Source organism: Helobdella robusta, assembly GCF_000326865.2.
Source record: "Helobdella robusta unplaced genomic scaffold HELROscaffold_64, whole genome shotgun sequence".
NCBI lineage: Eukaryota > Metazoa > Annelida > Clitellata > Rhynchobdellida > Glossiphoniidae > Helobdella > Helobdella robusta.
In genome coordinates, this window is record NW_008705358.1 from 636894 (window position 1) to 654871 (window position 17978).

The 17978-nt window shown below is 31.5% G+C and overlaps 4 protein-coding genes across 4 annotated transcripts; 2 read left to right on the forward strand and 2 right to left on the reverse strand.

Annotated features, from left to right (window-relative positions):
• Window positions 1–2187: 2187 nt before the first annotated feature.
• On the forward strand, window positions 2188–3513 carry HELRODRAFT_180759 (hypothetical protein; the record flags this gene model as incomplete). The annotated part of the gene is made up of 1 exon (XM_009030050.1): window positions 2188–3513. One exon carries the CDS (start codon window positions 2188–2190, stop codon window positions 3511–3513), a length of 1326 nt encoding a protein of 441 aa, XP_009028298.1.
• Window positions 3514–4230: 717 nt separating this feature from the next.
• On the reverse strand, window positions 4231–6605 carry HELRODRAFT_186086 (hypothetical protein). The gene is made up of 3 exons (XM_009030051.1): window positions 6539–6605; window positions 6056–6206; window positions 4231–5900 (listed from the first exon to the last, which is right to left on the reverse strand). Exons 2-3 carry the CDS (start codon window positions 6197–6199, stop codon window positions 4269–4271), a joined length of 1776 nt encoding a protein of 591 aa, XP_009028299.1. The 5' UTR covers window positions 6200–6206; window positions 6539–6605; the 3' UTR covers window positions 4231–4268.
• A 4373-nt stretch (window positions 6606–10978) lies between these two features.
• Window positions 10979–14616, reverse strand: HELRODRAFT_180762 (hypothetical protein; the record flags this gene model as incomplete). The annotated part of the gene is made up of 8 exons (XM_009030052.1): window positions 10979–11110; window positions 12265–12395; window positions 12490–12724; window positions 12882–13178; window positions 13451–13520; window positions 13696–13763; window positions 13906–14017; window positions 14576–14616. The coding sequence occupies 8 exons, from the start codon at window positions 14614–14616 to the stop codon at window positions 10979–10981; spliced, it is 1086 nt and encodes a 361-aa protein (XP_009028300.1).
• A 220-nt stretch (window positions 14617–14836) lies between these two features.
• HELRODRAFT_88345 (hypothetical protein) lies at window positions 14837–16737 on the forward strand (the record flags this gene model as incomplete). Its single annotated transcript, XM_009029959.1, has 6 exons — window positions 14837–15014; window positions 15423–15519; window positions 15648–15811; window positions 15918–16058; window positions 16255–16491; window positions 16601–16737. 6 exons carry the CDS (start codon window positions 14837–14839, stop codon window positions 16735–16737), a joined length of 954 nt encoding a protein of 317 aa, XP_009028207.1.
• Window positions 16738–17978: the final 1241 nt, after the last annotated feature.

A 17978-nucleotide genomic window follows, 5' to 3' on the forward strand; every position in this document is an offset into this window, starting at 1 on the left:
AAATTTGCAGACGTTACGACGAAATGTTTGACGCACTGACACGCTATTGATCTATTTACGTATATTTGGTGACCATTATTAACGATCTAATTAAACTTGGTTATAAATTTAGACAACCTATGTGTGTGTTTGTTAGTGTGTGTGTGTTTGTTTGTGTGTATGTGTGAGTGCGTGTGTGTGTGTGTTCTTTTTCTTTTTTGATAGCTTTAACGATATTTATTTTTTCTGTATCAAATCTCCTAATTGTATTTTATTTAAAAAATGAATTCATACATGTATATTTTTTGGCTTTTGTTTTTATGATTTATAATTTATAAATTATGTAATAATATTTTTATTATAATAATGTTAATAATATTTTTCTTGAATAATAAAATTCTGATATACTGTTTGGCAAAAAATATGGTTGTCCCTACTTTTTTTGGCTTTAAAACCTGAAAGATATTTTCTTCTGGTATTAAAATTGGATACTTAAGTTTGTTATTTTGGCGTTATTAATATTTCATTTCGTAACCCTAGCAAATACTTGACTAAAGCAACGAGACAACTAACATTATTAATGAAATGGATAAAAATAAAAGTAAAAATCTCATTAATATCTAATTATTACGTCAAATTATGAACGATTTTATACAGTATTTTGAAATTTTTGGATATATTTAATAATAGGTGCAACCAACTAGCACTCTAGATCTTTTGGAAGTGCAAAAATTGGACAGACCCATCATTTTTTTAAAAGAATTTATTATCTAACATTATTTGATCATTCAGTTACATAGTTTATTAATTGATCAAATCGATTGATTGATTTGATGTAACATTTCTGTGAATTTAGATGACTTGCCGAAACAAACATTGTTAACTATAGTTCGTTTCCAGTGAAATTCACGTTAAAACTCAACGTATTTGAGATTTGGCTATGTACTTACTAGTTGTAGATAATATTTAGATCATTGCTCCTGAAAGCGGTGGTCCAAGGCCAGTAAGGCAGATCCAACCAACGAATTAAATAAGTCAGTCGGTCATATGATCATTTAAATTAGACGTTAACTTAGCCAATTTGGTGTATTCAAGTTTTAAATTTGTGAGCTGACATTTTAATAATACAGTAATTTTTTTTTACAACACCGACGACACCTGTTTCTTCGTTTTGCTCCCTGGAAAATCAATGGCGCAGTGATTTTTACCGCAACCAGCAATTTATGATGCACCTACCTACATATGCACTGTACACATACATGTATATTTGCCATAGAATTCAGGTAAACCCAAGGCAAACAAATGTGATTGCAGCTCATGATGTAAATAGCGAATAATAGAATGGTTGAATACAGTCTGTCCGTCGTAAGTTTATTAAGGCTACAGGAAAATAGAAAAACTATTCAATACATTAATTTAGTAGTTTGAGTTTAGTGATAAATTTCATTGCGAGGTATAGTAAACGTTCTGTAAAAGCATTTTAATGACACTTGCTGTCTCGTGATGCAACGAAGGGATAACTTTCGAATTTTAAGAAATGAGAAAACAGAAAACACTTAAATTCAATTTCTGGGGAAAAAAATGCCTGCCTACAACCATAAAACATTTTATTTCATGTAAAATCAAATCAATAAATTATTAGAATTAAACGCTCTTTACTACATTGTTATATCCTTCATTACTCAGTACAACGTTACCTAGGCCACATGCACCTGCAACATTCTACCTTGATGTGATAATTTCGCGACAACTACCTGCAATTTTCCAATGATCACCGAAGACCGTCCGCATACATTCCTGTAGTTATACATGTATATACATCTAAATTTTTATAAAATTGTATGTAGATAGGTTGACATTCATGCAACACGTATAGTGTATGCATGTGCATCGGATCGATCGCATCCATCAGACAGATAGAACCTCAGTTTGCTTCACGTCCGCTGTATAAAAGCTCTCCAGTAGCAGAAAGCCTCGTCACTTGCGATGATTTGCGATCAAGTTTAATTCGTCGTTTTTTATTACCATTTGTGAATTTTCGGTTTCAAGAAATGTCGCGTTTTAGTATTTTGCTTTTATTTTTCTCATTTACTTTCTTGTCGACTTGGAAAGTGGTTAGTGAGATATGTTTAAACATTAATTGAGATTGCACATAAAGCATTAATATTTATTTAACAGCAAGGCACTGCCAACGATTTGAAACCCAATATGAAACCGATCTTCTTAGCACCAAAACCAAATTTTCCAGATCATAATTCGTCAAATATTAATGAAACACATTTAGAAATAAACTCGAAAAAGCCAAAATTTGAAATTTATAAAATGGAAACGGATGCAAATTTATCTGAACATAATACGACAAACGTTGATGACCAAATATTTTGGAATATGATAAACGAAACGAACGCGAGCCTTGACATTTATTTAGCACGTAACGGATCTTTGCTGGAAGTAACAAGTTCTTACGATGGTAAGCGCTATGTTTCGGACAAGCCACAAACACAAACTCAGAACAATTTTATCACCCCGAAGGATCCAGTTATTAAAAATTATTCTAAAAGAATTAAGCCTGAAAGCGGTTTTCAAAACTTAACTGAGATTGAACACACTTCATCCAACCCGAGAACGTCAGTTTGGATGATCACTACCAAGGCTCCGGGTAATAAAAACAGTCTGGATAATAAGATCACCACTAAAAATCAGAAAAATTTAATTACTACTAAAGCTTCATCTAGTGAAAAGACCTCTGAAAAAAGAAAACAGGTTTCTGATTTTGCTACGAAATCAAGTAATGGAATATTTACTACAAAGCCGTCCGATAGCGAACACAAAAAAATTTCAACTGCACCAATCAGTGATAAAAATCCGAAAAATATGATCACTACAAAACCACCCGTGACAAAAAACATTTCTAAAAAACCAAAACTGGAGCAGACATCTAAACCGGATCCAAACACCGGCACCTTTTCGTCACACACTGGGTCAGGTTCATTCAACAACTACCAGCAGCAGACCCATTGGATTACTACAAAGGCACCAGTTAAAAGCGAAAATTCGAAAGAAAGAAAATCAGAACATGAATGGCAAACAACGGCAAGTAAAGGTAATCATTTGCAAACCAGTAGACCTCCTCTGTTGAAATCTATCAACAGCGAACGTCATGAAATCTCAACAGAATCCTATATAGCAAAGGAAAATCTTGGAAATTACGAAAACGTTTCTGCAGAATTTAACACAAGCGATGATAGCCCTGAAAAAAATTTTATAAATTTTTTATACGAAAATTACACCTCACCTGAGCCGAGCTTGAAGTTGAAAGACATCACAAACGAACCGATACAAACAAACACGGAACTCACTCAACAAAACACACATATGCCTCCAATGGATGCAACCAGTTCAAATGAAAAACATCCAAAAAGATCACCTCTGTTAATGATCACCGAAGCTTCAATTTTGACTGAAAAGAATGGAGAGAACAATCTTCAAATGAAGATTGGTGCCGGTACAACTCTGCCGGAAACTTCGAAATGAGAGGAATGAGCGTTAGCATCTACGAATCTATGAACATTTCCTTATTGACGATGGATGAATAAAACTAAATTACGCTATAAACGATCTTAATATTGTGTTGATGTTTTCTAGATAGTGAATTTTAACAATATAATCAGATATCTATATATCATCTATATATCAGATACAAGACATTTTTGTGTACACGTTTATTCCATACAATCGATGTTTTGACAATGCACGGTATTTTTGAATTCATCTGCACAACTTTTGGTGACTGCCAATGGTAAATTATACATCCAAAAACACACACACACACACACCACATACAATTTCACACACACACATACAGATTATATATATATATATATATATATATATATATATATAGTTGTAACGTTCTCTATTGCAATCATGTGTGCAACTTCAATTTTGATCGCACACTTACTAAGTTATCTATACATGTGGGTAATAAATACATTGTCATCAAATGGACCATGTTGTGAATGTTAGCAGGGGAGATAATACGTACAAACCATTTAAAACAGGCAATCTTATCATCCATTCAAGTGAATTTAAAAAAAAGTTTATCATGATTTATCAATGAAAATACTAATTTGAATCGATCGAAATTTAATAATGATTTGAAAAATTCGAATATCAGAGGTATTTAAACCAAGCTTGAGTGTCTGTCAACTCTTATTACATTAGAGCTTATCATTTTATAAGACCAAAAATAAAACATAATGAAACAACGAAGATACATAATTAAAAACTTAAACTTTACGTTTAGAAACTTTTTCATCAGCAAAATTAATATTTAAAAACGAGCCAGCCGATAGAGCTAATGAAGTCTTGTGAGGTATTTTAGTGTAAGGGGTCCAGGAATCAGTTTCCGGACTATAGGACCAAATGGCGTCCTCGGTAGCAGAGATGTGCTCTCTTCCTAACGAGATTATTGTATCATTCACAACAACATAATGGCCGATCGATCGGCCTGCTAGCGTGCCACTCAATATAGTCCACTGGTCAGTATCTATGCTGTACCTCTCTATGGGAATCAAATTTTTCTTGTGGTCGTAACTGTGAGATCCGATGCCGCCCAGAACGTAGATGTGATCGTTCAGGGCTTCCATTTCGTGCAACCGCCTGGGACTGTGCATGGGACACAAGTAGTTGTACTCTTCTGTCTGAGGATTAAACTGGACAAAATTAGGCGACGCTGCTCCTCTGTTTGAAGCCGCTATCCCGCCACTGTAGTATATCAAGTTTCGAGCCGCACACGCTGCGTGCGAGTGAGTGGCGTCTGGAATGGGAGAAACAAAGCTCCACGTGTTATCTGCTAAGTTGTAAACTTCGACTGTGTCTAGCATCGTATTTCCGTGAATTCCTTGAGGTACATCCATGCACCCGCCTATACAAAAAATCTTTTTACCGTGGACAACAATGGCCGGGTCAAGTCTGATTGTTCGTCCGGGTAACAGGATAATCAGCGTCAGATGTCTGGGATCGAATCGAATCAAACAGTTGACGAAGGCGCCCCCACCGCTATCGACGACTCTAAATATGTACAAATAATTTTCGACCTCGACGACTCTACAATCTCTACTGGCATTCGTATCACTTCCGACGAGATAGAAATTTGAGGTAGACTTTTCGTAGGCGACGATCTCCAGAGGCCTGTTAGAAGAACCGTGTATAACGATTATCAACGACGTTTCATTGGTCCGAATCCTCCAATTAATGTCCGGCTCGGGATGGCCTTTCAAATAATCAGCGTGGTACTTCAAACCAGTCTGAAGTAGTTGGGCTTCGTCTGGGAATAAGGCGAAAATGGGATGACTTGATTGTAGCGTAGTTTTTGGAATCAACCCGTACCTAATACATCTGAGAAGCGTCGGTATGGACTCGATCCGAGCCGAGTCATGTCGAAACCACTTGAGAATGGCATCAAATAAGAGAACCTCTGATTTGATTTTCAGTCTATCGCTCTGCAGGTAGCACATTAAAGGGCTGACACTCGTTGAGAGAAACACTGGAGCCTCTGTAAATGTTTCAAAGTTTGTGAGAACCTTATCTGTGAAAAAATCAATTACCTTCTCTAACGAATAAATATCAGCTATGTGCACAAATTCCTCTGCATTGGCAAATGTGATGAGAGAGATTATATAGTCACTGCATAACTCCAGTGCTGTAGGAATCTGGAGATGGTTAGCAGCATTCAGCATGTCAATAAGGCAGTCAGGATTCAACTCCATCTCACCACTGTAGATGAATTCGACGATCATTTCAAGAGAGGAAGCACTAATTCCGCCGAGATCGACGATATCCTCTTTTGTTTCTTTCATGTAGCCCCGCAACATGGCTCTGAAGTATTCACTCGTTGCTGCTAGTATCACTTTGTGAACCTGGCAAATATGAATTTTTGATTTTAAAATTTTAAGAAAAGAAAAAAGAACTGAAATAAAATCTAATTTGAAATGAAGCATAAACATTTACAACAATTTTGATTGATTAAATTTAAGTTTAGCGTTTAGCAAAGAAAATAAATTGAACCACATACTCTTATTGATTTCTTGTCAGCTGTAATGGTAAAGTCACACAACTCATCATTGGCCTGTAGAGACCTGACACTCTTGACTAGCACATTTCCATACGTGCTGTACACCCATTTTTTACTAGCAACCAGATCAAGTCTTTCAGCCATTATTTATCTGGTGTTATTTTTTTAAAAAACATTTCAAAAAACAAAAAATTCATTTTATTACTAATTACTAGAATGAGTGGATAGACTAAGATAGATTTACATACAAAAATTTTTTTTATAAAGTTACACACTTAATAAGTGATTCTAAAATGTTGAATTTCCTTAATAATTATTATTAGTATAAATAAATAAATAAGTTAGTAGTTATGTTTTGAATGAATGGCTTAAAATTTCAAATAGAAATAAAAATGCATTATTTCATTTATTTATATTGCATATCAACCGTCTGTCAATAAACTTGAATTGAATAAAGAAGTAATACAAACTGAACAAACTTACAAACAAGTAGTTAGTCAGCCCAGTAGGACCAGCTTTTTTTGGTTAGCTCTTCCTAATACTTTAATTAGTCTTTAATTAAACTTAGTTTAATACTTTTTTTTATGTTTAATTTAATAGTGATGATGGTCACTGACAACTGACTGTGATTTTTGACTTTTTAAAATTAAAATAGGATTAGCTAGCATTAGCTCTAAGCTATAGACTGCTAAGCCAATAATAATGGCTGTTCAGTTCAATCAAAACAAAATCAAAAAGTATCACATTATGATATCATTTTACAACATTCAGCAGCCAACACTACATTATTAAGTTGTTATAAATTTAGATTAGACTTTTAATAAAAGAATGGGTAATTTAGTTTAAAATGTTTAAGCGTAATTTAATGTTTAAAAATTAAAATTACGCTTTAAAATTTAAAAAAACACCACAAAATCAAAAGTTCATAACACACAATTGATAATAAAAATTCTTCAAACTTCTAAAATAGTGACTGACAGCTAAATAAAACAGCGAAATAAAGTTTAAAACACACGTCTGCGACCATTTATGACAATTGCAATAGAATTAAGCAAATAACTTTCCATTTGTTAAGCAAAAACTCGTCGTTAGTAAAAACCACAACTTATTTATCGCCCTTTCTATACAATGTATACAACATAGACATAACAGTATATACTGTATGTACTGTACGCTATATTCTAAGTATATGCTGTGCACATATATTTAGAGTAATAGACTGTACATAAGTAATAAGATTTTGTATAAAACTCTTTCCATTGTCTAGACCATAGACCATACACTTAAACCATATACATATGACAGTATATTTGATATATTTAACTCCAACATATAAAGAAAAATATATAAGTTTATATACATATGTCCACAAAGTGATCTAAATTTGCGGTGTAAAATGTGTCACTCCTTGTTAATTTAGGTTATGGTTATAATGTGTGTATATGTGTTTGTGTGTGTTTGATAATGATTTGTATATATATTTATATATCAATATATAATTATACAATACATTACATTTTACTTCCCTCTGTAATGAAAATGTTTTTCTGTTTTATATATATGTGCGTCGACTAGGATAGTCTTGTAGTCAGAAGCATTTTTAGTTTTAACTTATATTTTTAACTTTATTTACTTGAAATACTGCACTATAATTTCCTTACTACTTACTAGCTATGTATTCCTGTCTATTTTTCAATCTTTATAGCTGTTTGTCTATTCGTCTATCTATTTATTCACTCATTTATTTGTCTATCTATTTATTTATTTTGCTTAAATATTGGTTTGTTCCATATTCTAAGTATATGGATACAAGCAATTCTATCCCATAGAAATGTTAATCACAAAAATCTTACAACTTAAATTAACTTTTTCGTCACCATGGTTACAAAATTTTGTATTTATATATGCCACATGATACGATAATATTAAGATGAGTTAAACGTCAAAGTTAAATTCAATGAGTTTTTAATGAATAAATTAATTATCATAAATAAATAGTTGTTTATATAATTAATTTATTAGTCGAAAAAATATTTCAGCTTCTAATGACCGTTTTAATTTAAATAATTAATTTATCAAATTTTAAATTCAGATGGCGAATTTGTTAAGCAATGCCTCGCCAATACTAATATTGGATCAATCAAACTATCAGAAAAAGGTTGTGAACACACACAAACAGACAGACACACTCACACAAACACACATTACGCATATTATAATATTAATTTTATTATATTATATTATGGCCCTATAATTTATTAAGTAGATAACCTAAATCTGTATTGGTAAAAATATTTAATTACGAAATGAAGCCTTTTAATAAGTTAATATTCTTGGGTATTAAAATTCAATGCTTATAAAATATAAATAAACTATAATAATACTACCACAATACTAAATAATTTTAAAATCAGTTAAAAAATACTTTCCAGTTAAAAATATTTCAAGAGAGTGTCCAACGAGAAGTTGTCAATGAGATGAAAAACTATTTAAAATGGCAGACGAAACTCGGTTGCGATCCAATCAGCAGAGAATTTTACATCACTTTGATGGAAGAAAGAAATTCGATTAAGAATTACGAAGTTGTTTTTCAATAATATAAACTTCTTTTCCGACATTTTACTCTGTCCAAAATGAATCAACAAATCCAACAAATCTGACAGCAAATCATCTTTTAATGACTTAATCTATAACATATGGCCTTTTCAGCAATTAAAAACCATTTACTTTTAATACAATGTACATGAATGATTTTTAATATAGATAGAGATGTAAAATTCATAATTTTAGGATGAAGAGTTCTACAGCGAACAACCGAAATTTTACTCAGAAAGTTGTAGGTATGTCAGAAGAACTTCGAGAAATACGTGGAATGTACGTTTTGGCCTGTGGTGTGGTGTTTTCCAATTTAACGTTACGAAATTTGAATTATAGTTCAGTTTTTGATAAAGTCAATTGCTGTAATTTATATAAAGCACGTTTTTGACATGCCATATTCATGCAACTTAAACATATAACATATTATGACAAAGGTTTTTTTTGAACTTGGTTACCGCGTGATAAACAACACCTGCTTGATATTTCTGTTTCCAAGAGAAACTGTCGTCATATCATTTTTATCTTTTTTTTAAAGTTATATCTTTATAAACGAAATATTTACCAGAAAATGATCAAATTTCAAATATTTTATCACCTATAGTTAAATTTCATAAAACATAAAAATAGGTCATAATTATTATAAATTTTGTAAATAAGTTATTTATTATGAATATAACTATAAATGTAATTATTACGTTTATTGTTATAACCGTAATAATTATGAATATTATTATTACTGAAGCCTGTGGCTCATGCAGTCGCGTTTGACGTATCACAAGCCGACATCTGGGATAAGAAAAAGAAGGTGCTTGATACATTTATACAGGCCGCCAGGAAGGTGAATGTAATGTCTTTACCTGTTACATTATACCACAATGCATTTGATTACGTCACATCACATTGCATTAGGGTACGCTTGTTGCGCTATATCACGTGTAAATCGTGGCATTACGTTTTTACATACTTACGATCGGAGTGATTCCTCGCTCAACCAAACCAGGACATTCTCTCTTCGGCCAATGCTTTCTCACAAAAGCATGCACACTTAACTGACTTAACTCATTAAGAAATGCTTTACACTGTTTAAAAAGGTAATTTATAAAAGGAGGCTGGAGAAAATACTGGAAAAATTGAAACTGGCGAAGAGTGTCCCGGCCGTAACGTACGCAATGGAAGGTGAGGCTATCATTAATTAACATAATTTATTCAGGCTACGATATTCCACTTGAAAATGAAAGAATAAATAAAAAACGAATGAATGAATAAATAAATAAATGAACGAATGAATGACTTTTTTTATAACTTTTAACATTAAGATGACAAGATGGATTGCACCAAGAGGATAGATATTCCTACATTTCAGATTGTAGGCTCAAAATTCCCTATCTATGCGCCTAATTCGCTCGTACGTCGGCCAGTTGATAATCTTTTTAATAATTAACTAAATATAAAATTTTTTAAAAATATCGAGATTCTTGTTAATCTCAGTTACCGTCAGTTCGTCATTAAGCCCATATCACTCTAACTGACATCATCGTCAAGAATGACGTCATCAATGACATCATCATCGTTATCATCATCATATTCAAGGAAAGCACAATAGAACTGATGCAGCCGAGATTGCAGATGCAGTTTCCTGTCTGCGAGAAATTCTACACGCCAGACGTTAAATTAAAATTCATTCATTTATTCAATCTGTCATTCATTCATTCGTTTGTCCATTCATTGATTCATTATTTTATCCATTCATTTATTTACTCGTTCAATCAATCATTCTTTAATCCGTTCCCGTTCGTTCGTTACAAAGTCAATCATTCTTTTATCATTCCTCCATTCATTCATTCACTCTTTCAAACAATATTTAGCCATAATAAATAATTAATATATTAAATAATAATTAATTTTTAAAGTTTCTCCCTGTATATAAACGTTACGGATACGATGACGTTGATTTTATGGATGCACTAACATTCTACAACGAACCCTGCCCCCAATTTGCTTTTCATCCATACCTTGAAGTTTGTTCTAAATAAGATAATTTCTTTATATTATTTATAAATTTATTTATTCGTTTGTTCATTCATTATACATTCAGTTAGTTAGTCAGTTGTCGGTTTTTCATTTGTACTTTCGTTTAGTCATTTTCACGTGCTCATTCATACATTCGCTTATTTCTGCATCCAATCAGTAAATCATTCATCTATCGATTCATTCAATCAATCGATCATTCGTTCATCTATTATATTGATCAATTCAACCATTGATCAATTCAATCATTGATCAATTCAATCATTCATCCATTAACTAATTCACTCATTCAATTAATTAAAAGGACATACAACCCTGTACCAACGACAGCGCTAACAAACAGCACAACAACTGCAATGAAGATGGCGAATTATTGATACCAACTGGATTTGACATGACGCAACAAATGGATTTCAACTGCCTGCATATCTGGATAAGTGTTTTTCATTGCAAATTTTTTCATAATTCTGGTTAATTTTAGAACAAATGAAAAAAAAATCTATCCATCTATCCATCCATTGAATACAAATAATTTTAAATATAAATACATCAATACGTGTACCCGGAAGAATGAACCTGTAAACAATCGAACTGTTACGCAAATAAATAAATAAATAAATAAAGACATTTTACCAAAAAATTATAATAAAAATATCAATATACGTATTTACAATCCGGCGATGGCATTTTCACGCAAGTAGAACCGATAAGCGAACCGGAGGTCAATCCTTATATGAATATCGACGACACCGGCGATCCGTCACTATTTAAAGGGGTAAGAAACGATGTTTTATTTCGGAAAAATTTTTTTTGCGCTACATCAAGGAAAAATTTATCTTCCTATTAGAAGACAACGTTGGAACTTACTGACTGGAACTTATTAGCTGAATTGCCATCTTTCGAAGGAGCGTATAGGTCGCCACTGTCTTACAATCCGAGGTTCGTAACTCATTTACTTCTTCTTTACATTTTGTAATCAACGATTTACATTATTGTAATAAATGATTTTACATTTTGTAATCATCGATTTACTTTATTGTAATAAATGATTTTACGTTTTGTAATCAAAGGATCAATGTTTTACATAATTTACACCTCATAAAGCACACGCACATATACAAACGCATACGCACATACAAACACACACACATATACAAACACACATACATATACAAACACACATACATATACAAACACACACACATATACAAACACACACACACACACAGACATACAGAAATATACATTTATTTATTTATAGCCACAGCGTGACGTACAGATGTTTGTTAACTGACCAAGTGCCCATTTTGTTGATGAGCAGAAGAACATTGAATAAATGAATGATGTTATATTAATATGTTATATATTACGTGAAAAAATAAATAAATAATTTATATATTTATATATGCTATGATCAATCAATCAATCAATCAATCAATCAATCAATCAATCAATCAATCAATCAATCAATCAATCAATCAATCAAATTAATAAATCAATCAATCAATCAATCCAATCAATCAACCAACTGTATTATTATTAATATAGCTAGTAGCGGTAGCTGAAATATTAGTACGATTAACATTGAAATTGTTACTATCAGCATTAGCAATATTGTTATTCTCATAACTATTCATGAGGCTGAGGTCTGGCTGTGATTGGCTAGCCGGTATCAAATACTTATTTCTCTCTTCTTCCAAATCTATGATGCCTCCTAAGAAAGAAAAAATAATGAATAATAACAACAATAATAATAACAAATAATGATAATAATGACGAATAATAAATAATAATAATAATAACAAAACCTTGTTTCTTCTGCTTCTCATATAGAAGTTTCATTTTCTTCTGCAGTCTCGTGATATACTCCGAAGGCTTGTAAACGAAATTATCATCGTCGTCATCATTATCTTCACCACTCATATTAACATCATTATTATCTTTGCGTTTGCTGCTTCGTTTTTGTTGCCGACAATGCAGATTGTAGTTGTTGAGAGATTTAAGATCAGTTGATATGTCGTATCTACATATTGGGCAGGCCATCTATTTAAAATTATGAAATAATTAATTAATTGATTATTAATAATAAACAAATATATAATAAATAAATATATTTAATTCTATCATCATCACCAATCATAACCATAACCATTATCATCAGAATTCTAAAAATAGCCCATCCCCATCAATCCCACATTACCTCATCACATCTATTATTAGGTTGGGAATTCCCGTTAAAATGATGAAAACTAGTGCTGGGCTGATTTAATCGTTCAGCAGCTAGAGCATCTTCTAAAAAAGTTTTATATCTCCAAAGACATCGAACGTGGAAATAATGATAGCAGGTTGTTTTTATAAAGGTTCTATGCTTCTTTTCAATGTTTTCCTTGCTGGGATTGTTCTGGTTCTCGTAGTCTGGATTTTCTCGAAAGGAGTCCATGCATATCGTACAATGCGTAGATGGCATGTTGTTGTTTGTTAAACTGTCTTTTGCATGCTGTGAGTGTGTTAGTATGTGTGTGTGTGTGTGTTTGTGTGTTGATTAATATGCTTGTGTGTGAAATGTATGGATCAATATTAATTTGTTAAGTATTTCCAATTATTTTTCAGTGCAAATAAATTGATGGCTCAAGTATCAAATGAACATGAGAATAAAAAAATAAATATGCGTAAAATAAATAAAGATAAAAACAAATAAAGATACATGATTAATTGTAAACACAAAATAAAATAAAATAAAATTTCATTCCCTATAAAAAGAAGAAAGACCTCGAAAAGATTATAAAGCATAGGAAGACCAATGTTTTCTTGAGCAACATTGTCGAGACTGGCTTGTAAACTGCAAACATAAAAAAATGTAAAAATTAAAACTTTAAAATTCTAATTATATAAATTAAACCAACAAATAGCTATATAATTTCTTTAATTGTATATCAATATCATTGTTTCTCAGCTATTTTTTAGAAGATATGAAAACAGATAAACAGACACACACGCACGCACACACATTACACCTGTTATAATGTTCCTCTGATATACCTCTAGGACGTGTCAAATGAATTTTGGGTACAACATTTGGGTACTGTCGGTGAGAAAAGTGAGTTTAGATTAAAAATATATCTTCAAATAGCTAAATAATGGATAAAATAATTAATAATGTCGAAAATAAATTAACAAAAATATATTATATTATTAATAAAAAAACAAAAATAATTTTAGGTTACTTCATTAGGAAGAGCAACGTTGAGAGTTATCGACACCCACCTCCTATCTATGTGTTCGCCAGTGGCTGGGTGTATCGGTAGTTTAACAAGGCAAATACGATCAGCTTGGGAACTTCATTTAATTATTTTTATATTAAGTATAAATGAATGATTAACAATAAGTAATAAATAAATGAATTTACTGAATAAAAAATAAAAATTAATATGATCAATATCAGTAACTATTTTGTAAAATTTATTTCAATCTAACTAAATTATTTAATTTCCATTATAAAATATTATTTTATTTAACAAAGAATAAGTTAAAAATATCCTGTCTAACTCATTAATTTCTTCAACTGACAATTCCTCCAAATATATCTCCTTCAGTACCATCAATTCATCGTTAAGATCACTTGAAATTTAAAAAAATGTTTAGTTTAGAAGATTGTTAGTTTTTCTAAAAAATTAATAATGATTATTTTATTAGTGTGGTTATTAGTAACTTCAAGTTTTTCCCTAACTTTTTTTAATCTAACTAACTAATCGTACTCACTACACTACACTACATGTGCTACTAATTTTAAATTTAATTTTTTTTAAACTAGTTTATTATTACTACTGATATTTAAAAACAAAATCTAATATAACGTTACTAAAAAAGAAAGGTAAATGAATTAAAAACGCGTACTTGTTCCTTTCAATTCTAGAGATCGGTTTGCTAAACTCCATTTTTATTCAATTTTTAGTCTCGGATCATCCAACAAGTTCACCGAAGATATATTTACATCACAATTCACTTTTAATTTTTTTTGCACTTCACAATTCACTTTTGCCCATTTATTATGCGTGTCCGAGGTATCTAACGTTTGTAAGAGAATTTAAAAACCAATTCATTCGCGCGTTTTATGCTATATAAATTAACACTAATTTACTAATAGTTAGTAGTAATATGAGCGAAAATGATTCTAGCAATTTGTCTCATAAAACTCCGGTAACTTTGCTGCAGGAAATTTGTGCAAAGAAAGGTCTGAAAATCGAGTATGAATTGGCGGCCAATGATGGACCTCTGCATAGGCCTGAATTCACATACGTTCTTAAGGCCGGCCACCTAAATATATCGGCTTCAGGTTTTTTCGTTTTCATTCATTATTCTTTCTTAAAAGTTTTCTTATTTTACATTTTTACCCATTTGCCATTAATATTACAAATTATATATAATTATAAATTATTGTTTGGTTCACAGAACAATATATAGTTTTTTCCAAATTTTTCTTAGATTTTTCTTATTTTTCTATTGTTTACAAACTTTACATGAGTTGTACATGAAATATAATTTATTTCATGTTTATTCTTTTTTTTTTTAAATGTCAATTGAGACCTGACTAAACCAAAATATTAGACTGCTTGCCTGAAATGAAACCCCTGACACTGAGAAATCCTACAATGTATTAAAATTAAATTATAATAGTATATTTATACATTTCAAACCATGCAATCATTACATCTAATGTACATTTGCGTAAAATGTTGCCCAGGATCCAGCAAGAAGCAAGCCAAGCATAATGTAGCCCTTGAAATGCTGAACTTAATGTTGAAGCCACATTCAGTCAGTCCTTGCCTATCAACTAACAGGTACAAGTAAATAAATTAGTGGTAATTTTGTACAATAATCATTAACATTTATCTGTTTTTCATTATATAAATAAATATCTCAGTCAAAAGTTATCTATAAATTATTTTAATATTTAAATTTTTGTCAGCTTAAATGAAGAACCACAGTACTCCAATCCAATAGGGAAAGTTCAGGAACTGAGCCAAAAAATGTTGTGGTCCCCACCTATCTACGAGTTTTCATTGGAGAAGGGCCAGCCACATCATAAACTGTTCAACTGTACTGTCTCCTTGATGAAATATTCCATGAAAGGTGCCAAAGATATTTAATAATATTAGAATAATATTAATATATTCTAATAAGTTTTTATAAATTTCACAATTTTCAAATCTCTATCTTCACCGATGACTAATTTCAGGCTATGGCTCCTCAAAAAAGTTAGCCAAACGAGATGCAACAACTAAGCTGTTAGGCATGCTTAAAGGACAAAATATTATAAACGAGAGTTTGTTATCTAATGGTAGTAGTGATGAAGTGTCAAAAAGTAATAATTCATCGAGTATTTTACCCTCTGAGGTTAACAAGATGAACCTCAACCATCTTCCACCCTCACATAAAGTTCCCCTGGTAAAATTTATTTTTTTTATTTTTTGTTATTTATTCGTATTTATGAATCAATGAATCAATTTATCCGCCGATGAACCGATTGATGACCTTTCCATCTCACCCACCACCAATCTAGCATCTCGTCGAAGAGATATACGACAAATTAAAATCAGCCCCACGTCTGCCTAATCTAACTCCTAATTTCAGTCAGAAGATAGCACGATTCTACCAGAAGTTGAGGCAGAAACCAGGTAAAACCTTAGCCTCACTGCAGACTCTATCACTAAACACTGAATCAATCAACTACCATGACATTCTGGAGATGGTTGGTCAAGAAGAACAATTCGAAATTCTGTATATCGATTTTCCAGAGCTTACTGTTAAGGGTTAGATTAGCGCTGATGCAAATAAATGTTATAAATTGATTAATTTTTTTAGTTAATTTCTTAATTAAGTAATTAATTTAATTAATTAACTTTTAAACATTTCTTCCAGGCGAGTGTCAGTGCCTAGTACAGCTTTCGAAATTGAAGGTTGCCATTTGCCATGGGACTGGTGAATGTAAGGATGATGCTCACACCGACGCAGCCCACAACGCCTTACAGTATCTCAAAATTATGACGAGGAAATAGTAAAAAAGATTATTATTTTTGTTATAATTATTAATTATTATTACTTAATTATAATTATTTATAATTGATTAGTGCGTTTGTATGTGTGTTTGTATGTATGTATGTATGTATTGTGTCCGTGTGTATGTGGGTATATATGTGTGTTGTGTGTGTGCGTGCGTGTGTGTGTGTACGTGTTTGTATGTGAGTGTGTGTGTGTGTGTGTGTGTGTGTGTGTGAGTGTGTGTATGCGTGTATGTATGTTTGTATCTATTGCATATCAGCTTTTACGGCCAACTGATTTATTTAATGATTTGATACTGTCGATCGTTACGTTCATTTGCAGGGGTAATGTTTCTCTTTTTCTACAAGACACCACTTGAATAAGAGAGCAATAAGGAGAGAGAGAATGAGAGAGAGACAGAGGAGAGAGAATGAGAGAATAAAAGAGAGGATAAAAGAATATATTATGTAATTTTTCTATTCATTTTTTCAGGGATCAATTCACACTTAGGAATAGATTTTTTTTTCTCGTAAGTTTCATTCTGTTACGATTCTATGTATGTTTATTTTTTGATTATCTACTAATTTTTTGTCCTTTTTCCGAATTAAGTTTACAAGAATTATTGCAAAAAATGAAAAAAAAGTGTAAAAAAAATGTTCTGTAAATAGAAAATGATCATTTCAATTAAGCCTTTTTTTAATTGGAGAATGATAATTATTTATGATTGCTTAGCGGCGATTTGTTATATTATATTACAATTATGGTATTGTTTTTCTGTTTATTGTTTTTTTTTTCGTTTTTTATAAAGAAAAATAAATAAAAATCAGTAACCACGGAATAATAATAAAATCCTTTATCTCGTCTGCTAGCTAGCTGGTTGGAAGTTTTCTCCTCTATTCGTTGTTTATCATTAAAATCCCTTGACATAAGATGCATTGCAAAGAGACAGTCGTCGAGAATGCAATCGTACATGGATGCACACATACATGCATGCATGTACACACATATACACATATTCGTCCAGAAACATATATAGAGTTACGTATAAATACCTACAAACATTAAAAGAGATTCAGATATGCAGACAAACAAGCGTATTTATACCATCACACACACTAATACAAAGCAATATACGGACACATAGAAGCATGGAGACAGACAGACATACGAGTTGAAAAGAAAGAAAAAAGAGATTGAGTGAAAGAAAGAGAAAGAACGTTAAATACGGAATTTTTTCGCTATCTTATTGATTTATATT

Bases quoted from the DNA above. Each gene is read 5' to 3' on its own strand.
- HELRODRAFT_186086 (XM_009030051.1), bottom strand. From the start codon at position 6,199: ATGGCTGAAAGACTTGATCTGGTTGCTAGTAAAAAATGGGTGTACAGC. The intron at 5,901-6,055 runs GTATGTGGTTCA...CATATTTGCCAG, and splicing joins CTGACAAGAAATCAATAAGA to GTTCACAAAGTGATACTAGC.